General features: G+C 54.7%; 1 protein-coding gene across 1 annotated transcript; it reads right to left on the bottom strand.

Moving 5' to 3' along the window:
* Nucleotides 1-11,807: 11,807 nt before the first annotated feature.
* Nucleotides 11,808-12,066, bottom strand: SMIM43 (small integral membrane protein 43). The gene has a single exon (XM_036313141.1). The coding sequence runs from the start codon at nucleotides 12,064-12,066 to the stop codon at nucleotides 11,878-11,880; it is 189 nt and encodes a 62-aa protein (XP_036169034.1). The 3' UTR covers nucleotides 11,808-11,877.
* Nucleotides 12,067-24,215: the final 12,149 nt, after the last annotated feature.

Here is a 24,215-nt window from a genome sequence, read left to right as displayed (position 1 = left end):
CTGTTTGCACGTCTGTCTGGCAACTGGACTGAATTCTGCGGAGGGGAAGCAGGCCGCTGCCTGGAACAATAACTAACTGTCCCTGTGTGTTTGCGGAGTGACTCGGCGAGGAGGCCGTCAGACAGCGAGGCGCGGTTGAGATGCGCTCTGGGGGCGGGGCTGTGTCTCCCAGGTCCCGCTCCCCCTCTCCAGCCGTGTGACATTGCAGTTAACCTGTTTGTGTTTCAGTCCATCTGCCAATGGGGTTAGTAACAGTCTTCCTTCCCAGAGTTACTGAATTGGTCCATGTGAAACATGGAGAGAAATGCAGGCACGCTACTGTTTAGCACGCGTTCACTGTGGTGGATGTTATTAGCATGATTGTCACTACTAGGCAACAAGAATACCCTATTAATAATAGTGCTGGAAGCCCTGCCGCAGTAGCTCAGTCATTGAGTGTCGACCTATGAACCAGGAGGTCACGGTTTAATTCCCCATCAGGGCACATGTCTGGGTTGTGGGCTCACTTCCCAGTGGGGGGTGTGCAGAAGGCAGCAGATCAATGATTCTCTCTCATCATTGGTGTTTCTATCTTTCTCTCCCTCTCTCTTCCTCTCTGAAATCAATTAATAATAATAATAATCCTATATAATAAAAGCCTAATATGCTAAATGTCCAACTGTTCATTTGACCGTTTGCCCAGCTGCTATGAAGTGCACTGACCAGGGGGCAGACACTCTGACCAGTAGGTTAGCTTGCTGCTAGGGTCCAGCCAATTGGGACTGGGTGAGATGGGCCAGACACGCCCTGGAGCCTTCTTGCAGACCCTCCCTGGCCCCAGTCATGCAACAGTGGGGTCCCTCAGCCTGGCCTGCGCCCTCTCGCAATCTGGGACCCCTCGGGAGAAGTCAGAGAGCCGGTTTCGGCCTGATCTCCGCAGGCCAGGCCAAGGGACGCCACCAGTGCACAAATCTATGCGCCAGGCCTCTAGTAATAATAATAATAATAATAATAATAATAATAATAATAATAATAGTGCTGGGAGAATTTCTGACATGGGGTCATGGCTCTTTGCACCACACCAGGTACTCACACACAGGGACACCTGAAATGCGCTGTATCATCTCCGAGCAGGATGTGGCTGATGCTGGGCCATGTTCTGCACACACAGAACATGGAACACATGCCTGGCCTGCAGAAAGCCTCCTTCCTCACAGACTACTGTGTAGAGCAGTTAGCCCACACCTCCTGCCCGCCCTCACCCAGAGCCCCCAGGACCAACATCCCCGCCTCACGGCACGTTCGCTGCCACCGATGGACCCGCTGTCACATCGCTTCAGCCTGAGCCCGGAGCTTGCCTTTGGGTTCGCTCGCGGAGCTGCCCATCCTTTGTGTCTGGGCAAATGTCCAACTGTTCATTTGACCGTTTGCCCAGCTGCTATGAAGTGCACTGACCAGGGGGCAGACACTCTGACCAGTAGGTTAGCTTGCTGCTAGGGTCCAGCCAATTGGGACTGTGTATCACGACAGGTACCCCCATTATAGCATCACACGGAGTAGTTTCACTGCCCTGAGAACCCACTGCATGTGACCTCTTTTCACTTTTGAAACAATTACGAGAGAGAGATCATTATTCCCGTTTTTAAAAGATGAGGGAAGTGGGGCTCAGCCTGGCTGAAGATTACACACCAACAAGCCGGTCACCTGGCCCCGAGCCCAGGACCTGTCTGCGCCCAGCTGCCTCCCCCGAACATGCCGGGCGCAGGTGGATCCCAGAAAGTGGGCACTGCTCCCCACAGCCGTGCCCAGCTCCGGAGGGTGCCAGCGCCCTGCAGCCTGTGGTGCGGTCCCAGGGACAGCAACTCCCAGCCACGGCGGGTCCCCGGCCTCCCTGCAGACACAGGAGGAAAGAACCTAAGCAGCAAACCCAAGGGACGCCGGGGGGACGTGCTTGCGAGCTTCCACACAGAGGCCACCGGCCTGGCTAGTCCACCCGGCCTCCCAGCAACCCCAGAGCGGGCTCCCATTGACCGAGGGACAAGGTCACGCTCCCAGCCACGCCCACGCTCCTTACCGACACTCTGTAATGAAAACCCCCACCCCTGCTGTGGAACACAAAGCAGATCCACACACTTCACAGGCCTGGGTTCTCCTGCGACCTCCAGGGCCTGAGGTGGCCCGCGGGCGTCCGGGGTGAGCCCGCCGGGCCTGGGGCACGTTTACCCCCTCCCTCCGCCCGGAGCAAGTGTGAGAAGTAGGAAATGCTACTCTAAGCATCTGCGTGAACCCTCAGAACAGACTGTAAGAACTCTGGGTCTGAAGTGTTTGTGTTAAAGCGCGGGCGGGGGTGGCGTTACCGCCAGAAAACCTTCAAAATGCCATCTTCCTATTCTGCACTCTTTGGTCCTGAAATAGCTGAGATGTGTTTTCACAGAAGCGTAACTGCCATCCTGACAGGCATCTTCACCCAGAAATTCCAAGCAACCTGCTGGGGGTGGGGCTCCTCGGTCACGCGGAGATCATTTGTGGAGTTTTTTACAATCCCGATGCTGCCCCCTGGTGGCCACAGGGCTCACGTGCCGGACAAAAAGTTTAGGTCAGGCTGGGAATGTGTTTCCCCAAATGGGGGGCAAAGGTGGGTACCCCCTTACCCTCCCCCAACCCCCGTGGACCTCCCGGGGCGGGGGCCAAGGCTGCGGTGAACTGGAGACGCCATGTGCATGACCTGGAAGGAATTCACCCTCAGCCCTTATTTCCAAAGGCAGGCAGAGCGGGTGGGTGAGGAGAGGCGTCTGGAAGCGAAAGGAAGCTTGATGTCAGTGCATCAGTGCACATCAAAATCCTACATTGAAAAACACAGTTTGCCTTGTTATATGAATAAAGTTTTATTGGGACACAAACATGAACATATTTGGGAGCATGAAGCCATCGGAAGACCATTCAACCAGACTGTGCATTTTGCCGGGTGCAGGGAATACTCTACAGGTGGGTCAGTGGTTTCCGGGTCCTTCACTCCGGCCTTTCCTGGCTGGCGTCTGTGCCCGCAGGTTAGAAAGTGTACCAGCCGCGCCAGCACTCTGGCAGAGTTGGCAGCGGGGAACCTGGAACCGGTCCTGTCCCCAGCCAGACATCAGGCGGCCTGAAGTAGCGTCTGCTCACAGCCTGCTTCTGCTCATCCCCGGGTTGACCTTAACCACACGACTAGCCTCTAACTCGGGGTCTCTGCCTTCGCGCTCTCTCACCCGCCGTGTCCTGGAGACGGCCCCTCGCTCAGGTCCACGGGGTGCAGCGTCCTGAAGCTCCAGCGGGGGGCCCACCGCAAGTGACCGACGGCCGATGCACAGGGCACCTCCTGCACGTCTGGGCGTTTCTCTGCAAGAGACAGGGAAAGACAGACTCACCACTTCTGTGAGTTTAACTTCATAGAAACTGCCAAGTTGCCCTCCTGTTCAAATCCACATGCCTACCGGAGGGGTGGGAGCACTGCTGCCCACGGCACGCCCACGCCCACGCCCACAGCCACGGTGGAACATGATCCAACCGGAGGGCGTCCAGGAGAGCAGACGGGTCGGCAGGGTGTGCCATCCTCTCAGGCTCTTCCTGTGTGTGACCCAGCAGGGAGACATTCTAAAGAGCTCTCGTGCGAAAGAAGAATCCACGTTATGCTTTGTCCCCTGGAGTGCGGGTCCAGTTCTGCTTCCCCAGGCGCACACCCCGGGCAAGCAGGCCCACACGCACCTGGTCTGATCTCCACGGCCCTACCTGGCCCTGAAGGGCGATCTGTGCCATGATTACCTGTGCCGTGACCGAGGGACAAAATAGCCACTGAAAATCTCTGTTTTGCTTGGTATTGTGTTTGCTAAGGAGCTGACACCATCCCATAAGGCAACTGTAACCATTTTTACTCATTTTTGTTTGTTTGTTTGGATCCCAATGTTAAGAATACGAACTAGGTAAAAACTGTCTAATACCAATTAACTTACAAAAAGACGTTCAATCTCATCAATAAGCTACAAATAGAGTTTGTTTTCATCTGTGAGATTGGAAAAGATACAAAAGACTAACAAAAGCTCTTTGCAAAGCTGTAAGGACATTGACACAGTCACGCCCTGTGGGGTAGAGCATCAACGGGTGTAAGATTTCCGTACATAAATCTAAGAATCACAGAAATAGTGTGTACATACTTTAGCCCAACAATCCTATTTCCTGGAATTGACCCTAAGACAGTGGTCGGCAGACTCATTAGTCAGCAGAGCCAAATAGCAACAGTACAACGATTGAAATTTGTTTTGAGAGCCAAATTTGTTAAACTTAAACTATATAGGTAGGTACATTGTTATTAACTTAATTAGGGTATTCCTCAGGCTTAGGAAGAGCCACACTCAAGGGGCCAAAGAGCCGCATGTGGCTCGCGAGCCGCAGTTTGCCGACCACGGCCCTAAGGGAACAATTATGGAATACGCCACTTAGCAGAGGGCCTCCGGAGTTACTCTGCTCACTTGTACTAAAGAAAAATTGGGAACAATCTAAACGTGCATCTGTGCGGGTTTGTGATGTAAATTGTGGCACCAGGTACAATGCAGTACGTGCAGCCATGTAAATCCTGAGGTAGATCTGTGTGCTGGGTTATAGCCCATTTGACCCTTCAGACCTATTTATTTTTAATATATATATATATTTTTTTTTTTAAAGAGAGAGAGGAAGGGAGAGGGATAGAAAGATAGAAACATCAATGAGAGAGGAAGTTATAAATTTCTGCCTCCTGCACAGCCTCCCACTGGGGATCAAGCCTGCAACCTGGGCATGTGCCCTGACCAGGAATCGAACCAGCGACTTCTTGGTACCTGGGTGAACGCTCATCCGCTGAGCCGCACCAGCCGGACCAGATCTATTCTTTACCCTTGAGGACCCCGCCTTGTGTCCCCAAAGGGCGCCAATGAGCTGCCTGGTCCTCCGGCTTCTGGCGGGATTGGCCACGGGGGTGGCGGGGGCACTGGTGAGAAATGCAGGGCTGAGAAGATGGTGCCATCTGAGTGTTCCTCCCCTTTCCCTGCGGAGTCACTGCGGTGGCTGTCCCTCTCCTGGTCCTACAACCACACTCCCGTCACCCCTGCAGACCTGGGAGGTGGCAGCTCCGGCTCCCACTGCTGCGTGCCTTGGGGGGGATGTGGGGGGTGTTCGCCAGCCTTTGTAGGGTCCCCTTAACCCTAGCGCAGTCCTGTAATACAGGCTCACTTCTGCCAGCCCTTAGTGAAAGCCCAAAGGCAAGGAGCCCAGAGATGCAGCATTTCATCCACCCCGTCCCAACTGCACAGCAAACACACGCTGCTGTGTGTGGCACACGGCACACCTAGCTGCACGCAGAACTTAAATGCCCCCAAACGTGCGCTTTTCTGTGTTAGCTATTGTGTCCCGTTTTAGAGCACCATTTTAAGAAATATTGTCATTGATTCCAGAGAGGAACGGAGAGGGAGAGATATAGAAACATCAGGGATGAGAGAGAATCATTGATCGCTGCCTCCTGCATACCCCCCACTGGGAAGCCCCCACACTGGGGATCGAGCTTGCAACCCCTGGCATGTGCCCTGACTGGGAATTGAAAGGGGACCTCCTGGTTCATAGGTTGACGCTCAACCACTAAGCCACGCTGGCGGGCTGAGGGTTGAAGAAGGAAAAGTAACCCGTTTCCTAATTCAATGCAAACATTCCGGAAGTGTCAGGTGATAGGAGCCACAGACAACCAGGGGTTAACTAAGGTAGTGTGACCCCGCAGGAGGGGAAATGGCAACGACCTACACTCGGTACAGTAGGGGCCTTACCTGCCTTATTCCCACTGCTTCCACAGCACCCAACACAGTAGGACAAAGGTAAGAAAATGGGCAGGTTAGTTTCAAACTAGGAGAAAGTCATGGCAGAGCATAGAGCTCGTAAAGGAATGGAGGCTAGGACACAGCAAGAACTCCGACAGCTCAATAGTAAAAGACAAGCACCCTCAAACAGGGCACGCGTGGAGAAGCAATATCAAGCAACGCCCAGTGTAGACAAACAACAGACACTTGTTACAAGAATGAGCCCACTACCATTACTACCCTCATGTTTTACCCAAACTCTGAATACAATGAATCATTTGGTATTTTTTAAAGAGACTTTAATCCGCATAGAGACATGCCCATTAAAAAGGAAGTCTGCCCTGGCCAGTGTGGTTCAGTTGGTTGGGCATCGTCTTGTGCATCAAAAGGTTGTCAGTTCGACTCCTAGTCAGGGCACGTGCCCCGGTTGTAGGCTCAATCCCTGGTAGGGGGCGGGCATGCAGGATGTAGCTGATTGATGTTCCACTCACACATTGATGTTTCTCTCTCTCTCTCTCTCCCTTCCTCTCTTTCTAAAATCAATACGAATATATATATATATATATATATATATATATATATATATATATATATATTAAAAGAGGAACTCTGATCTCCTGGCCTGGTGGCTCAGTTGGTTGGAGCATCGTCCCGTACACCAAAAGGCTGCAGGTTCAATTCCCCAGTTGGGGTGTGTGCAGAAGGCAACTGATCCAAGTTTCTCTTTCACACTTATGTTCCTCTCTCTCTCTCTCTCTCTCTCTCTCTCAAATCAATAAAAAAAAACAAAAAACACAATCCTCAAGTGAGGATTTTTTAAAAAGGAAATCTGATATAAAAATAAACATTTCCTTCTATCCATTAATCTCATCCTAATTAACTCCCTAAAAATATGGTTAATAATAATTCACACAAAAAACTGAGTTAAACATAATTATGTCTTTATTTCACAGCCTTTTAAAAAACATAAACCACTGAGTATTTTGAAAAGCATTCACAGAATAATCATGTCGCAGCCACATCACAAAATAAAGGGACAGAGAAGGACTGCAGAGCAGAACCCAGCGGCCTGGGCTGTCTGCCGCTGGCCCGGCGGGCAGGTGCTCACTGGGGGTGACGTGCAGACCCAGGACACAGGTCTCCCGTCAGCATCACTGATGCCAGTCACGGGACCGCCCCCAGGAGACCACTGTGCGCACCTGCCAGGTGCACAGCTGCCAGGTGCACAGCTGCCAGGTGCACAGCTGCCAGGTGCATAGCTGCCAGGTGCACAGCTGCGAGGTGCACACCTGCCAGGTGCACAGCTGCAGGCTAACCTGTCAGCATCTGGAATCAGCTCCGTTTCCTCCTTTCCCTCCAGAGACAAGGTCAAGGGCCAGCCTCCAGGAGCAGTGAGACCACGGGACACCAAGCCCAGACTTGGTCACACACACCCCCCCCCCCGCCCCCGCTAGTTCCACATGAGAAAGATGGAGACGTGCACCGTGTTGGCGGATGCAATAGCCACGAGCCACACGTGGCTGTTTAAATCATTTGGAAATTAAATACATTTTACCGAGAAATGGGATGAGATTGAAACTCCCTTCCCCGGTCACACACACAGGGGCCCGTGCTACCCGCCGGGAGGCGGACAGGACGGTCCTGTCCGCACAGAAAGCCCGGCCGCGCTGGGGGTGGGGAGGGATTCTTCTCCTTCGCGCAGCCAGGGTGTGGGCTGCGTGCGGAAGCAGCTCTGAGCAGCCACTTTCCTCCCAGAATAGCCCCGATTGGCGAAGGGCCACAGACGGGGGTAAAGTAGCTTTTCTTACATAGAACACCCCCCCCTGTGGTGAAGGGAGGGTCCTTGTTGGGGGTCGGCTACACCGGCCAGACTCCTCCCCAAATCTGTTGGGGAAACTGGAGCAGAGGTAAGTGAAGGGGATGGGGGAGTGGCCCAGGGCGGGGGGCGGGGGGGAAGGGTGCGGGGGGCTCTCCACCCCAGGCTCCATGAGGAGGCGATGCCCACATCCGCGGGTCCCCAGGCCCGCCTCCAGAAACCCTGGGTGGGCAGTGCACGGGCTGGGAGCCCGGGCGATGCTGGAGAGCAGGCGAGGGCGTCCTCCCCGCACACGCTCTGAGCAGAGCCTTGGTGCTGGATGCGTTGCCGGTTGTCAAACATTACGCTCCTTTACAACTGCGTTCCGTGGCCAGGCACAGACTGCGAGCTGTGCACCCCTGATCCACCATCACCTTCCTTATCAAGGCTCTGGCCAGTGTGGCTCAGTGGTTGGGCACCATTCCCATCACCCATCACCGAAGGGTTGCTGGTGCCATCCCCGGTGGGGGGCGTGCAGGAGCAGCCAATCCACGTTCTGCCCTCGCACTGCTGCTTCTCTCGCGCGCTCTCCCTCTCCCTTCCTCTCTCTAAAAATCAATTTTAAAAATCTTTAAAAAATAAAAATAAATAAAAAAGAGGACTCAGGTTTTCGTAGAAGGCAGTTCTGTGTCCAGCTACAAAACCTCCATTTCTCAGGCAGCTTTGCAGACGCCACGGGCACGGTCTGGCCCGGGAGATGGAAGCTAAGGCTGCTGGGCGGCTGAGGAAGCTTGAAAAGGAAGCCCACGCAAAGCGGCGTGTCCGTGTCCGTGGGCTTCCTCAGTCTTCTCCCGGGGCCCAAAGGAAAAGCAGGAGCCTCAGGGGCCGCCTTGACCTGACGTCTGTGAGCTGAAGCGACACCGCATGGCTCCCCCACTCCTCGTTTCCAGAGGACAGACAGAACCCCTGCTCAGTCCAGGGCCTGGGGGAGAGCAATCCACGTTGGCGCCAGGAGGAAAGCGAGACCTCCACCTGCAAGTCGAAGGCGCCTCCCTGAAGACCTGCACGGCCAGTGCGTGCCGGCGACTCCAGGGCCCTGGCAACACAGCCGGAGCGCAGCACATTGAACGCGAACCCACCGGAGTCCACAGCCCCAGCTGAGGAGACACTGGGCTCCTTACGTCAAGTAGCTGCGGCTGAGGGCAGCAGGCGGCTGTGGCTCAGGCCCGCAGGAAGCTTGTCCCGGTGCCTGTTGCGTCCTGGTGACTCTCACACCCAGGTCTGCCCGGCGCTCACCCCAACGCCGGCCTGTAACATGCTCCCCACTCAGACCATTCATGGACCGCCGTTTCCTGTATAACCTCATTCACTTTGTGTAAACAATGTAAGAAATGGAGAACTGAGAATTCATTTCACTGACTCCAACGAACAAACCAACCAACGCCAAGCTCTGCGCCTCGACTTTCCCCCTGGTGTGCGACACACACGCCTGGCGGTGATTCCCGCGATCCCGGAGTTTTAACTGAGGATTGAGCTTCAGGAAGCGCCTCGGGGAGCTGTGCACATTGGAAACAAAGCCCAGCAGATACCTCCCGGCACACGGAGCACCAGTGTCCAACCGCCCCTCGCTGCCGGCACGAGGCAGGAAAACCAGCCTTTCCCACGGTCCGACATGGTCCCGACGTTCACGAGGTTGAAAATGTGGCCATTTAAACCATGTAACGATTGCACGTGTGCAGACAAAGCTGGAAACATGAAAGTCAGGCTGCAGAGTCCCCCTCACCCACGTGCAGGCGCCCACCTGGGAGGGAAGCAAGCACAGGTCCCGGCACTGCGCCCGGGAAAGCCGGCGGCGCTCCGGTGACTCCGCTCTGACCGAGGGCGTCAGTCCTGCGCCTGCAGCGGCCCCACATCTGCCGTCCCATCCGGACCCCACTCCCCCGGACAGTGTAGATCCTGCAGGTGTGCAAGTGATGTCAGCGCGGAGGGGGTTCTTTCACGGAGAACTGCAGTTCGCTGCACTCGCAAATCTGGTGATCGGTGAGCACGCAAGGTCACCCTGGTAAGATGTAAGATGTGGAGTCATTTCAAGCAGCTGGAACGCAGAAACAGTCATGACAGAAGAACACTTGAAAGAAAATACTAGCATTACGAATTATGGCCCATTTCCTGATAAGGCAGGAAATTCAACGCAGCTTCTACCATTGCTGAAAACCTTTTATTGGAAATAAAGCATAGGGGTCTCCATGATTGGGGTACATGATATAATGAGCAGCTATGGGAAACGTGCCTGACTCTGCGGAGGTCTCGGTCCGAGCTCGTATGTACACCGTCTTCATACAGGCGCAGTGCTCATGTGGGACGCCGTGGGGCCGCTCCCTTATGCATTGTGCACACGCTGTGGCCGTGGCCTCTCTCACCCTCCGCCTACACGCCTCTGTGCCAGGGTCTTGGCTTAGTTAGTCTAAGCCAGGGGTGGGCAAACTTTTTGACTCGAGGGCCACAATGGGTTCTTAAACTGGACCGGAGGGCCGGAACAAAAGCATGGATGGAGTGTTTGTGTGAACTAATATAAATTCAAAGTAAACATCATTACATAAAATGGTACGGTCTTTTTTTTTTTTTTTTTTAGTTTTATTCATTTCAAACAGGCCGGATCCAGCCCGCTGGCCGTAGTTTGCCCACGGCTGGAAGCTGAGGCAAGTGAGTGAGTGAAAGACTGAGCCAGGGCGTGGCCAGGGCGGAGCCGCCACGGTGCAGCCTGGAGCGAGACCCTCCTGGGGGTCAGAGCTTTCCATGGAGAACGCACACAGGTAGCAAAGTGTGAGTTGAAGAGTAGTTCTAATCAGTCTACGTTGGGTTTTGGAAAAACCCTGATTGAAAAAATACTAGGAAAAGGCGGCTCCTACGCAGGAGTCAGAGTTTCAAAAGCAAGACAGGGACCCGCGCCCAGCTCGGAGAGCAAAGCCAGGAACCGGCCTCCCAGAGCGCGCCGGCTCCCGGCAGAGGCGGGTAGGTGGGCACTGCTAGCTAATGAATTAGATTACAGGGGGTCTAGCGTGGCGCTGGGCACAGACAGAAAGGCAACCAGTCCCTGCCTAGGAAACTGCATCAGCAGCACCAGCCCAGAGACAGGTCTAAACTCTCACTCCACCCTGACCTCTCTCCTCCACCCTGACCTCTCTCCTCCACCTGACCTCTCACTCCACCCTGCCCTCTCACTTCTTTAGACCCTGGTCTTCCTAAGTGTGGCGACAACAAAGGGACACAGGGAAACCAGTGTGCTTTCACCCCCACCCCCCGCCCCCCGCCCCGGCCCCGCTTACCATTGGAGGAAAACGGGTGGTTCCCACCCTTCGGTGCAGGTTCCCGGGTCACCGGCTGTAACTGAGGCTTGGTCCTGGGCGCACCTGCCCAGGCAGCAGCTTGGCTCTGGAGCGAGACCACAGAGCGCGAGGAAAAGGCCTCTGTAAGAGGAGGTGGTCATTTCCCAAATTAATGCTGGAGGGCGCCCAGGCTCACTGGAGGGCAGCCACTCCTCCCCCAACCTCCCCAATGCTCCGTCTTCCCCGGAGGGTCAGCCCGGCTGCCCTGGGCCTGTGGCCCCGCAGTGCGCCAGCCTCCTCCGCACCCTGTGCTCTCACTGTGCTCGGCCTCCAGACTCTAACCCACCGGCACCCAGGCGCCAATGGGCTGGCGGCTAGCGCAGGAGTAGGGACCAAGGGGAGGACAGGATCCCCATAGAAACCGGCCACCGACGCCCCTCTCCCCCACGAGCGCAGGGACGGGAAAGCAGCGCTGGAGATGCTTCCCCTGCCTCCCGCCCCCGAACCACATTCCTTCTGTAGCCTGGATACTAGATGGACGTTTGACTTCGTTTGGAAGTGGCTGCACTGAACTCTGGCTGTTCCCCGCCCCTTGGGCACAAGCTTCCTTCCAGTTGGACCTGGAGGAAGAGCTGGCAGGCGCCCAAAGCCATCTCGGCTCCAAAGGCATCGCTCCTCGCCCCGCCAAACGGAGATGCTCGGTCCACCCCTCAGCACAGCGCCCGCCCGGACCCCACGCACCTGCCCGGACCGCGCACCTGCTGCCCGCACCCAGCGGCCGGAGCCTGCGCCTCCCGGGGAGCGGAGCCGCCCGCCCCCCGCCCCCCGCCCCCGCCCGGCGCTGGAACAGACCTGCCCGCGGCAGGCGCAGGCCCCGGACCCGGCGGCCGAGCGCAGAGCCCGGGAGACCGGCGGCGCCCCAGCCCGGTCACATCTCCTGCTCGCGGGGGACGCCCCAAGGCTCGCGCAGCGAGGGGCGCCCGGGCTGCAGCGCCCCGGCCGTGCTGGCCGCCGAGTTCATGAGCTGCTGGATGAGCAGGAAGAGCAGGAGGAAGAGCAGGAAGAGCAGGAAGAAGAAGAGCGCCAGGTAGAGCAGGAAGTTGAGCTCCCACTCCATCCTGCGGGCGGGCGGCGCCGTGCGCTCCGCCAGGTGCCGCGGGCGGGCGGGCGGGGCGCGGGGCTCCCCCTCCGGCCTCCTCCGGCCGCGCGGGACAGACCCGCGAGCTGGTGCGATGCCGGCCCCGCGCTCCCAGCGGCTGAGCCTCCCGCCCGCCTCGCCGCGGTCCTCTCCCGAGCTCCTGGGGACGTCGGACTTCGCGGGCGGGGGCGCCGGAGGAGAGGTCCCGGCCCGGCTTCCCGGGGGTGCCGCGCTGGTGTTTGCAAGTAACCTTCAGATCCACCCCGGCAACCAGTGGGGTCCCCCCCCCACCCCGCTCTCCCCGAGGGCGGGCGATGCCGACAGCAGAGGGCTCCCCGGAGCGCACTCTTCTGGGCGCATTAACGGCAAAGCGCACTTCCAAAGGCTTGTTGTACCAGCTTCCAAGGTTGGCTTAAAATTCAATTTATTTGATGGAAGCAAAACCAAAACACAACGACAAACAACTTAGCGCTCCTTCCAGGCCCTGGCGCCTCTCTGTCCATGACGGTGGCCCGCGGCCCTCAGGGGCGGCTCCGAAAGAAGCCGGTTTACCCTTTGCTGTGTCACCAGTCACCCTGAACTTGGTGGCTTAAAACATCAACGCTGGTCACCCCCCGCCTCCCCCCCCCCGTTTCTGCGGTAAGAGTTTGGGGCACTCCGTAGCGATTCTGGCTTGGGGTGTCCCACGGGGTGACAGACGTCAGCGGGGCCCAGTGGTCTGGAGCCCGAGGACCCATTCCCAGGACTGGGGAGCAGTGCGGGCTGCTGGCGGTTCCCTCGGGGAGCCCCCCCCCAGCCCCCGGCTGTTTGGGCGCTGTCACGAGAAGCGCCCACCAGAACCAGGCAAAGCTTCGGCTGCTCCCGAAGCCACAGCCTCCCCCCGCCCCCCCTCCCCAATGTCCTGAGTCACACAGCCGCCTGGTCACTGCAGGGCCAGGCTGGCCGCTGCCCATCAAAGCCGCTACCACAACAGTATTCATGCCACGCCCGGTGGGTGGAGAAACAGCCTGGGGGCGCAGCGGCAGTCACAGCCCGCCCCTCACCCCCCACCCCCTCCCCCTCCGCCAGAGGCACCTGGGGAGACGTGATGCGGGCCCCACGGAGCCCCCCGGAGCCCGCACGCCTCGGCCACAGGGTCAGCGCTCTCTTCAGGGCCACACAGCTTCGCCTCCATTCCTGAGGGATCGCTGCAATGGCACCACTTCGTCCCCCGCCGCGACCAGGAAAGACAAGCTCAGGACGCGAAGGTTTCACAGACACCCTGACATTCTCCGTCATGGCGCTCCGGGTCCTGGGAGAAGGCGGGCGCTCCCTTCACGGCTGGTTCACAGGCCACAGCCTTGGAATTCCTGGAAACGCGTTGGAGCTCGCTGCCTCCATGGTGCCCACCACCTCGGTGTTCGTGTCCGATCCGCTGTGAGGAGAGGGTGGTGGACAGACGGCCTCTCCCGGCCAGCAGCCTCTCTGAGGCAGGACCTCGGGGGCAGGTTCCGGAGGACCCCTGGGCGATGCAGTGGCTTCAGACCGCTGGGACGGAGGCCAGGGCGCAGCCCTGCGCTGGGCGCAGCCATTCGCTGGCTTATGGAGGATGACAAAGGCCTTGGACCTCTCACCAGGAGTTTCTGTTGTAGATTCCAACCGTATTCATGACAGTGGGCCTCCAGTATGTCCGTGACGGAGGCAATAACACCAAACCCACACCTGAGCCGCGGGGAGTTGGCCCTGTAAATACGGGAACCCTGAGGAGGGGTGTTCCGCATGCTCAGCCGCAGGTGCTTTCTGCCGCGCAGAGTTCAGCTCTGCAGGAGCGGGTGTGCGCCTTCCTGACCCCACCGCCAAGTCGGCTGCTTACTGTTGCGGATCATACGGGGAAGCCCTGTTTGACTCAAAATAAGAGAAGGGCGTTGGCGAGCGGTGTATACATACCGTGGAATATTGTGGGGCCACCAGACCTCACAAGCCGGCATTTCACTGGGGGAGGATGCATCACAGACAAACCCTCCATGTTCCCAGCGCCTTTCCCGAGGCAGCCCGTGTGCGCAGGTCCACTCAGAGGAGAGACAAACATGCAGCCATGATACAAAGCTCAGCACCTGCCACCTGCATATTTTCTGGTTCTCGGTGTTTTTATTATATTGTAAATCAGAAGATGCCTTAACCAATAAGCCGAATTAATTTGGAGTCTTTTATTATTATGCTAGCACTAGCGGGCTCAGAGTAGAATGTCTCTGTCAAATTCTGGGCCCCGACATGATGGAAGTCTTCCCTATTTATACTTTTTTCAGCTCTTTGTCTTCCAAATTTGGAATGAGACTTCGGGACCTTCTGAGGAAGAAGGCCTGTGTGCTGGGACAGGGCGGTGAGACCGTATCTCAAGGCCTGGCCTGGCACCAACACTGACAACTCTGTCTGGGGCAGAGTTCACGGCCTCTCTGGAGTGGGGAGTGGTCTTATTTCCTTATTATTTAAGCAAGCAAGGGTTTACAGAAGCCAGAATAGCAGGGTTACAATTTCAAACAGCAGTTTTTTACACAAGATGGAGGTTACTCTGCTTCATTTTCATCTGCCTCATGTATTTTGTCAGATGAAAAATAAAGTCTGTTGCAAGAGGCAAACAGCTACCTGTCAGTTTCATCCTTTTGCCGACCCTGCACTGTGTTTGCCGGAATGATGTTTTCTCCTCTTCCCCAGGTTTCTTCCCTGCCCTGGGGTGTGGGAAGGCCGCAGAAGCTGGAAAGGCCGGGGTCCCCGTCCCCTGCAGCAGGAGCCCTGAGACACGGGCGTGGCTCTGACTTCCCTGTGCTGCCATTCCCTAGATTAGGAGAGTGAACGCAATCATCTCCACGACCCTCCTGGTCCCAAAACCCAAATGACTTCTCAGTTTCACTGTTAAAGCCAGGGTCAGGGGAGAGGGAGACAGCGGGGGTGGAGGGCTCCCAGCTGCCATAAGGACGGTTGGCTGGGACCCAGAGCATCTTCTTCAGGGAAGCAGTTTGCTGGGGAAGGGCCTCTGGCACCCGAAACGAAGCTCAGGCGACCCCTGCCCCCCGCTCCCCGCTCCCACCCAGCCACCACCTGGCTCCCTTTGAGGAAGCAGTTGTCACGGTTCACCCCATGTCTCTGCAACCCCCTTGGCGCTATGTGCAAACAGGGAAGCCCAACTCAGCAGAACATGGTTCCCCTAGGCCAGTGATGGTGAACCTATGACACGCGTGTCAGAGGTGACACGCGAACTCATTTTTTTGGTTGATTTTTCTTTGTTAAATGGCATTTAAATATATAAAATAAATATCAAAAATATAAGTGTTTGTTTTACTATGGTTGCAAATATCAAAAAATTTCTGTATGTAACACGGCACCAGAGTTAAGTTAGGGTTTTTCAAAATGCTGACACGCCAAGCTCAAAAGGTTTGCCATCACTGCTCTAGGCAGTGGTCGGCAAACTGTGGCTCAGCAAACTGCGGCTCGCGAGTCACATGCAGCTCTTTGGCCCCTTGAGTGTGGCTCTTCCACAAAATATCGGCTCTTCCACAAAATACCAACTTCTGCGCATGGGCCACGAAGCTCCAATCGCACTGTACATGCGCGCCCGCACGTGGTATTTTGTGGAAGAGCCACACTCAAGGGGCCAAAGAGTCGCATGTGGCTCGGCCAAGCCGCAGTTTGCCGACCACGGCTCTAGGGAAAGGACTCCACAGCAGGACTCAGCCCCACAGAAGTTCCAGAAGGAAGGCAGGAAGGCGAGTGTAGACCTCAGTGCAAACCTGTGTCCTCCAGCTGGTGCTGCTGCTCCACAGGCCCTGGGGCAACGTCGGGTGTTCTCTCCTTTAAACCTTCTCCCCAACAAAGGTATTATTTCCCTCCTTTACTTTCTTCTTTAAAAATATGTTTTTATTGATTTCAGAGAGGAAGGGAGAGGGAGAGAGAGAGAAACATCAATGATGAGAGAGAATCATGGATCGGCTGCCTCCTGCACGCCCCCCACCGGGGATCAAACCCACAACCCGGGCCTGTGCCCTGACTGGGAATCAACCGTAACCTCCTGGGTCATAAGTTGACACTCAACCACTGAGCCACACCAGCCCCAACCTGCGCTAGCTTCTACCAGTAGATTTATCCAATTCTCCCTTAAATTAAATGGACCCCCCACGGAATCCTCCTGAGTATTACGCACAACTCCTCGACCTCTCTGAGCAAGCCCGCATCTTCCTAAGTAAGAAAGAGGGTGAGGAAAGCTGCCCTGTTGGTCAGACCTCCGGGTGGGCCGCTGAAGACGGACTTCACGCACAGGGGCTGCAGCCCTGCCTGTCTTCTCTTCCAGACTAAGTCAAGCTCACGGCACAGGCTTAAAATGAAGCTTTCTTCCCCGCCCCCAGGGAAAGGCTTTGGTAGTTCCCATCTAATTTTGAACACAGATTGATCTTGCCTTAAAGATTATTTCATCCTAAGAGACTGTTTTTTGCTATCCAGCACTTGACAATCCATTATTTTATACCTCCCTGAACATCACAATGATTATTTCACGGCAGTACTGCAGTGCCAGCGCAGGAGGTGTCCTGTTCAGTAGCAGTGCTTGTGTCTAATGAGGTCGGCAGACTTACACCGCTAAGACAAAAATGTGACAACGCTGCTTCCAACTTCGACACCAGCAGAATATCAACGTAGAGGACAACTGTTTGCCCATCATTCCATGCTGAACTGTCGGCAATGCGTGCACAGTGCCCGTGTGTTTCTGAAGCCATGCTACACACTGCAATTTTTAAAAATAGCATAACATTAAATTGTGAAATAAGCCTTGAAAAGATGTCAAAATTATGCTCCCCAGCTGGCGGAGTACATGCGGGATAAAACACCCGTTTGTTCGGTGAGCTATTACATGAGAACGTCTCCCTCTAACCCAGCACGCCAAACGCGCGCCCGCGGGCTGCGTGCCTCCAGCGCGCGACCTCAGTGACCTCCTCTGTGACCCAAGGGCCTCGTCTGTACAACGGAGGCCATAACAGTAGCCTCGCCGCTGGGTCGTTGTGAGGGTGAACAGACTGATACGTGTAAAGAGCTGGGAACATTGCCGGCGCGGAATAAACGCTCACCACGATTCTCAGTATCATTTCACAACCCAAGGTACCTGCACCGATGGCGATGGCGATGGCGATGGCGATGGCAGCGCCCACCGAGCCTCCCACAGCACAGGAGCCGCAGCAGGTCAGCAGGTCTGGGGCTCCGCTGCGGGCTCCCGGTGGGGCAGCTTCCGGTACATCCTGCTCCGTGCCCCCTCTGGGTGTCGCTCTGGTATTTGTGCCAACCAACAGGCATATGATAACTGTCTTTCAAATACATAATTACGCTTTTCTGATCAAGTGTGTATTTCGTACTTCTAAGTCCATCCAGAATACTGCTTCACGCATGTGGTTATGGAACACGCGTCTGATGTGGAGAAGCAGGAGGAGGTGCCGTAAAAGACTAAAGCTTGAAGCCATGCGTGAGGTAAGCCGCGACGGGAGAGCGGGACAGAGACGGGAGTTGAGAGAGAGAGAAAGGAACAGCACGAAGTTCCTGAGTGTTGGGGGGGAGCTTGTTTACTGATGTTTTAAAAGGTTGAGTTCAATCACGGGGGTCCTTACACCATTGCGGTGATAAAATAGCTTTATTTTAAAGTATAGATACTTGCAATATGCCGTAACCACATCCTTAGCTACTATTTAAATTTCTAATAAAAATGTTTAGATGTCAATTTAAAGCATTTGGAAGGAATCGTTTTTCAAAAAGCTTTCAGGGGGACTGTGATAAAAACATCCTGAGGCGCACCCAGAGTGCTTGCTTTCACCCCCTCGCCGCCCCCCGCCCCCCCGCGCCCCCGCTCCCCCACACACACACCTGCCTCCATCTTCGCCCTTGGTTGGAATCCCTCAGCTGCCCAAGGGAGTGTGTGTATGTGTGTGTCTAGGAGCGCAAGGTACAAAGGGTATGTGATAGGACCCCAACTATCCCAGTAGTGGCTCTGTAAATGTTTCTTAAAATCAACAGAATTGAATTGAAAATAAAATGTTTAAAATGTAAAACAATGCACATAGGATCTACAGACAGAGGATCTACAGACAGGCTTCTCTCTCTCTCTCTCTCTCTCTCTCTCTCTCTCTGTTTTCATCCATGTGCTGCGATGGTGGATATGGGTGGTCGGCTCTCCAAAGAACAGTCCTTGGCCTCACCCTGCTCCCTCCTGCACCCTCTTTCTAACCAGCGAGCCGCACGAAGGCTGCTCCGTGTTCCTGTGGGTTGGCAGTTTGGCATCACCAGGACGCTTCTTGGAAACTAATGATACGAATGACATCTGTTTGTGGACCAATTAACAGGGCCCTTTCACCTACACCAGTGGTCGGCAAACTGCGGCTCGCGAGCCACGTGCGGCTCTTTGGCCCCTTGAGTGTGGCTCTTCCTAGGCCTTAGGAGCACCCTAATGAAGTTAATAACAATGTACCTACCTATGTAGTTTAAGTTTTAAAAATCTGGCTCTCCAAAGAAATTTCAATCGTTGTACTGTTGATATCTGGCTCTGTTGACTAATGAGTTTGCCGACCACTGACCGACACGATCTAATTTGACCCCAAGTACAGTCTTCAATTTAGGAACCAAGTGCTTTCTGCAAAGTGCACACATTCAGTTCCAACAACGCGAGAGACGCAAGCGCGGCTTCCTGAATTGTTCTCGAAGATGAGCTCCCTCTAAGTCCAAAGACCCGCTTGGAGTTATTTTCAAACTTAATTACATCAGATACATTTTCTTGTTACATTTCAGAAGACTGGGGGGGGTGGGGGGGAGAGACAGTACAGTAGTGCTTTCGGGAGGGGTTGGTTTCACTGTCATATGATACAAATCTTGATCTGGAAAGCATGTTAGGAAAACTGTGATGAGAGGGGTCAAACAGCTTGTCTAAGATGAGTCACAGTCAAAACCACCTCCCGGCTCTTCTCTCACAGCAGACAGGGTTAAGGTCTGACTGCATATGGACTGTCTCAGGCACCAAGAAAACGCAAGCCCTTGGTGTGAACTCTGCACGGCCCCCAGCTCTCCCTTCATGCATCAGAGGGACTGCCAGCAGGAAAAGACGTGTGTGAGGCCTGTCACTGTCTATGCAGGAAAGACCGCATGCAAAGACCAAAGACATAAATAACGATTACCCGGCAGAATGTGGAAAAGGGCTCACAGCTTAGTACTGTGTGTATCACAGTGACGCGAACCAGCAGAATGACATGGGCCTGGAAGGTAAAACCGAGAGAAAGGCCTTCTGGTCGGCGTCTTGTATGGGGCAGCCAGGAAGGCCAAGGGTGGAGCCATGCTTTTGCCAGGGGGCTGGGCAGTAAGCGACGGAGGTGCCGTGAGCCGGGCGTTACGGCAGGTCCGCATGGAGGGCGGCGAGCTGTGTTAGAGAACTGCAGGTCAGGAGCCACAGGCGAACTATTGAAACTCATCCCTCCTGCGGGAGGCCCGCTCCCACTTAGCCACGATCTCGCTGAGGGGGCACGTCTGCCTCATGGGGCTACCCCATCCGCCTTGGCAAGCCTGAGGCCCCTGGGGTTCTACCAACATGTCCCCTGGAACCCAAGAAGTGTCTTCGGCCCCGAAGTCAGCCCAGAGCCTGGCTAACGGTGGCTTCTTTGCGTGCAGACTGTCCTGTCAGAGAGGCGAGGAGCCCTGTCCCGCTCTCTCCAAACCTCCCGGTGGGCTCAGGGCTCAGACAAAGCCTGCCTTGGCTGCAGTGAAGCTGGTCACTGGGTGTCGGGGCACAGTCCTCAGGCCCGCCCACCTCACACGTCATGGCTGAGTGCAGACCCTCGCCACCACGCAGGCACCTGCTGTCACATCTCAGCAGGCTTCTCGGGACTCCCTTCCCAGCCCTCCTGGGACATGTGTGCTCATCATCCCCGTCTGCGTCCCCCCCCCCCCCCCAGTCCTCTCTTGTATTGGCGGCTCTGCAGGACCTGGCACTCCCAATGCCACTGCCAACGCAGCTCTGCTCTCAAGCTGAGACACCCACAGGGAGGGGAGGAGGAACGCAGCCCCTGCATCCTGCTTCTATCCCTGGGCTCTGCTCCTAGGGACCCGGCAGACCACATGCTACTGAGCACAGGGCTTGCACCAGTTTGGCTCACCAAGTGAGCAGTTCTTAACTGGTGTCACAGTCCTGAGCCAAAACAGCAGTCACAGCCTAAGGCAGCGGTTCTCAACCTGTGGGTCACGACCCCTTTGGGGGTCGAACGACCCTTTCACAGGGGTCGCCTAAGACCATCGGAAAAACACATATATAATTACATATTGTTTTTGTGATTAATCACTATGCTTTAATTATGTTCAATTTTTAACAATGAAATTGGGGGTCACCACAACATGAGGAACTGTATTAAAGGGTCGCTGCATTAGGAAGGTTGAGAACCACTGGCCTAAGGGGACTGGCCCCAGGTGAAGCCACCTCCTGCCGGTCCGCTTTATTTATTTATTTATTTACTTATTTATTTTTAATTGCTTTTTAGAGAGGAAGGGAGAGGAATAGGAAGGTAGAAACATTGATGAGAAACATCATCAATCGGCTGCCGCCTCCTACACGCCCCGACTAGGGATTGAGCCCGAAACCCAGGCATGTGCCCTGCCCAGGAATCGAACCAGTGATCTGTTGGTTCACAGGTTGACACTCAACTACTGAGCCACGCTGGCTGGGCCAGGGCTGCTTTCTGAGTCCAGATAGACAGGAATCGAAGATGGAGTCTGCCTCCGCTCTCGCTCCCCCAGTCTGAGTGGCAAGGCGAACACAGTATTTCTCCCTGATTTTTATCTGCGCCACAGATAGCATTTCCACAAAGTTAAGGGGGGAAACTTCTACCACTCAAATACGTTCACTGGTTTAAGTTTTATATAATTCTTTCCTGTGCTTTCTTTTACACAAAGCTAATCAGCTGCCTTGTAGTACTCTAGGACAAAGCTGAAAGTGTTGCATTTAAAACCACCAACAGCCCAGCTGGTGTGGCTCAGTGGTTGAGCATCAACGATTCCCGGTCAGGACACATGCTGGGATTGCTGACTCGGTCCGCAGTATGGGGCATGCAGGAGGAAGCCAGTCAATGATTCTCTCATCAATGATATTTCTATCTCTCTCTCCCTCTCCCTTCCTCATTCTGAAACCAATAAAAACATTAAAAAATATATAACTCCTTTGAAAAAATAAAAATATAAAGCCATCAACAGACACATCTCTGTGAAAAGTAGTTTCAAACTGCCTTCTGAAACCCAATTACCAAAATATTGACTCTCTTGTGGAAAAACAGGCACTGAGCAGCCTGTGAAATACACGTTGGACGGCTAAACACGCTGTGTGGCTGTTTGGATTCTGCAAAGTTTCCCCATTCTGAACACATTTCTTTTTTTAAAGTATGAGCACTTTTCCATTGATTGATTTGAGAGAGAAACATCGATTTGTTGTTCCACTCATTTATGCATTCACTGGAGGCCCAGTGCACGGAGTTCAGGCACTCCGGGAGGGGGTCCCTCAGCCCGGATTGTGAGAGGGTGCAGGTGCACAACTGGGGCCAGGGAGGGACACAGGAGGTTGGCCAGCCAGGGAGGGACTTCGGAGGGCTCCAGGGTGTGTCTGGCCTGTCTTGCTCAGTCCTGATTGGCCGGACCCCAGCAGCAAGCTAACCTACCGGTCAGAGCATCTTCCCCCTGGTGGTCAGTGCACGTCGTAGCAACTGGTTGACCAGTCGATTGTCTGCCTCCTGGTGGTCAGTGCAATTCATAGTGAGCAGTTGAGCGGCCTTAGCATATCATTAGCATATTAGGCTTTTATTATATAGGATTGGTTGATTCTTGTACGTGCCTGACTGGGCTCGAACCTGGAACCTTAGCGTAGCAGGATGATGCTCTAACCAGCTGGGCTACGGCCAGGGCTGAACACATTTCCTGATGCGCTGGCAGCAGCAGCCTGGAGTGATGGTGCCGCTGCTCCGGGTGCCTCGGCTGACTGTGGTGCCCTCCATCTGAGTGCAGACGACGAAAACACCATCTGTCCTTCCCAGGACGGCTTTGAACTATTTTGCATAAAGGAGAGCAGTTTCACTGAAGTTTTACATAATCTATATAATGTTGGCAAAGGTTCTGGAAAAGAATTTTGTTGGACAGTTTTCTCGTAACAAGGACGCACGGTAAAATGGCTTTCTAATTTAGAGGCTGAAGGTGTTTGGTGATTTGTTTCAGAGAACCTGGGGCTCCAGTCGGAAGGCTGTTGTAGTTGTTTTACTGGTACTTTTTTTTGCAAAACATGACCAATGACCTATGTTGTTAGACACTGTATACTCACGGCTCCCCTGACAGAGAGGGGAAAGCTTCACATTAACAAAGAGCTGAACTTGCCCGGCCGGTGTGGCTCTGTGGTCGAGGGTCGACCTCTGAACCAGGAGGTTGTGGTTCAATTCCTGCTCAGGACACATGCCCGGGTGTGAGCTCCATCCCCAGTGGGAGGCGTACAGCAGGCAGCTGACCAATGGTTCTCACCACTGATGTTTCTATCTCTCCTCCTCCCTTCCTCTCTGAAATCAATTTTTTAAAAAAATATTTAAAATAAATAAATGGCTGAAGTTTGGCAAGTTAACATATTTATCCAAGCATCAAAATCCTCATCTACTTAGGATTTTTGAAAAAAATTAAATGTCTGGCCCTAACCAGTTTGGCTCAGTGGATAGAGTGTCAGCCTGCGGACTGAAGGGTTCCAGGTTTGATGCCAGTCAAGGGCATGTACCTTGGTTGCAGGCACATCCCAAGTGGGGGTGTGCAGGAGGCAGCTGATCAATGTTTCTCTCTCATGGATGTTTCTCTCTCATGGGTGTTCCTCTCTATCCCTCTTCCTTACTCTCTGTAAACAAATCAATAAAATATATTTTAAAAAATTAAATGTCTGGAAGCTGCTTTGGACAGTGCCTGGGATGCAGTAGGGATGCAAGGTGACAGGGAGGTGACGTGGCCAGGCCTGTGACTGCAGGCAGACATGCTCATCTTCGTCCCATTCCTGCTCGCTCTCCTGTGTCAGTATTACCGCCGGGCACCTGCCATGGGCTGTGGGTAACAGCGAAGCACACAGACCCTCCCCTGGAGCCTGCAGACACACAGCCAGGCCAGCGAGCCCGCAGTGTCTGCCCCAGGTGCCCCGGGAGCACAGGGTCCTTGCCAGCCTGAGGTCTCAGGAAAGACTCCCTGCTCTGAGCGCGTGACGAATGGTTAGGAGTTGGCCAGACAGAAAATGCGGGGAAAGGTAGTATTTCAGGCTGGGGGAGAACCCAAAACGTGCCTGGAGGTGAGAACCTGGAGCCTTTGAGTCACTGAAGATTATTCAATGAAGCTGAAGAGTAGATGGGGACAGGAGTGTTTACAGATGCGACTGGGAAATCAACAGGGACTGGGTCACACGAGGCCCTGTAAACCACGGCGTAGAGTTTGTGATTCATCCGAAAAGCCACGGCGAGTCACGGAAGGCTGTATGTAAAGCAGCGCGGTTAGGCGTGTGTTTTAGGGGCATCACACATAATGTGGAAAATGACCGGAGACTGGGAGGCTGACACAATCATGTACAGAAGATGGTGACGTGGGCTGTGGCCATGGCGATGGGACTGGAGTTAGTCGGTGGCTGAGGGGTTAGTCGGTGGCCTCCAGAGGACATGGTGATTCACGCGAGGGGGGGTGTGGTGGCAAAGCCGTCAGGAATGATGGCCTGGCTGACTGACACGGGGTTTCTGTTCACCAGAAGGAACACAAGGAAGAAGGAATTTGGGGAGAAAGGTAGGAGTGAGTTTGCAATGCCCACAGAGCACCTGGAGACACCCAGAGTCCAGAAGGGCCTGGGTGGCACAGGACACTGGGGAGTAATCAGCACACAGCTGGTCATGAAAACCGTGGCAGTGAGAAACCAGGGACCGAGATAAGGAGACACTTTCTGGGTCAGAATCTCATGAAACTCTGACACTTAGGAGATGAACTGAGGAAGGTCCCCAACGGGACGGAAAAGGAATGGCCACACGGGAAACAGAGAGATTGGGGGAATCGGGTCACCAAGTCCAGGGAGAGGAGCATTCCAGGAAGGTCATGAAGTC

The sequence above is a fragment of the Myotis myotis genome, unplaced genomic scaffold (genome assembly GCF_014108235.1).
Source record: "Myotis myotis isolate mMyoMyo1 unplaced genomic scaffold, mMyoMyo1.p scaffold_m19_p_6, whole genome shotgun sequence".
In the NCBI taxonomy this organism is placed as follows: Eukaryota; Metazoa; Chordata; class Mammalia; order Chiroptera; family Vespertilionidae; genus Myotis; species Myotis myotis.
Note: the sequence above shows the minus strand (reverse complement) of the source record. Positions and strands in the feature narration are given on the sequence as shown.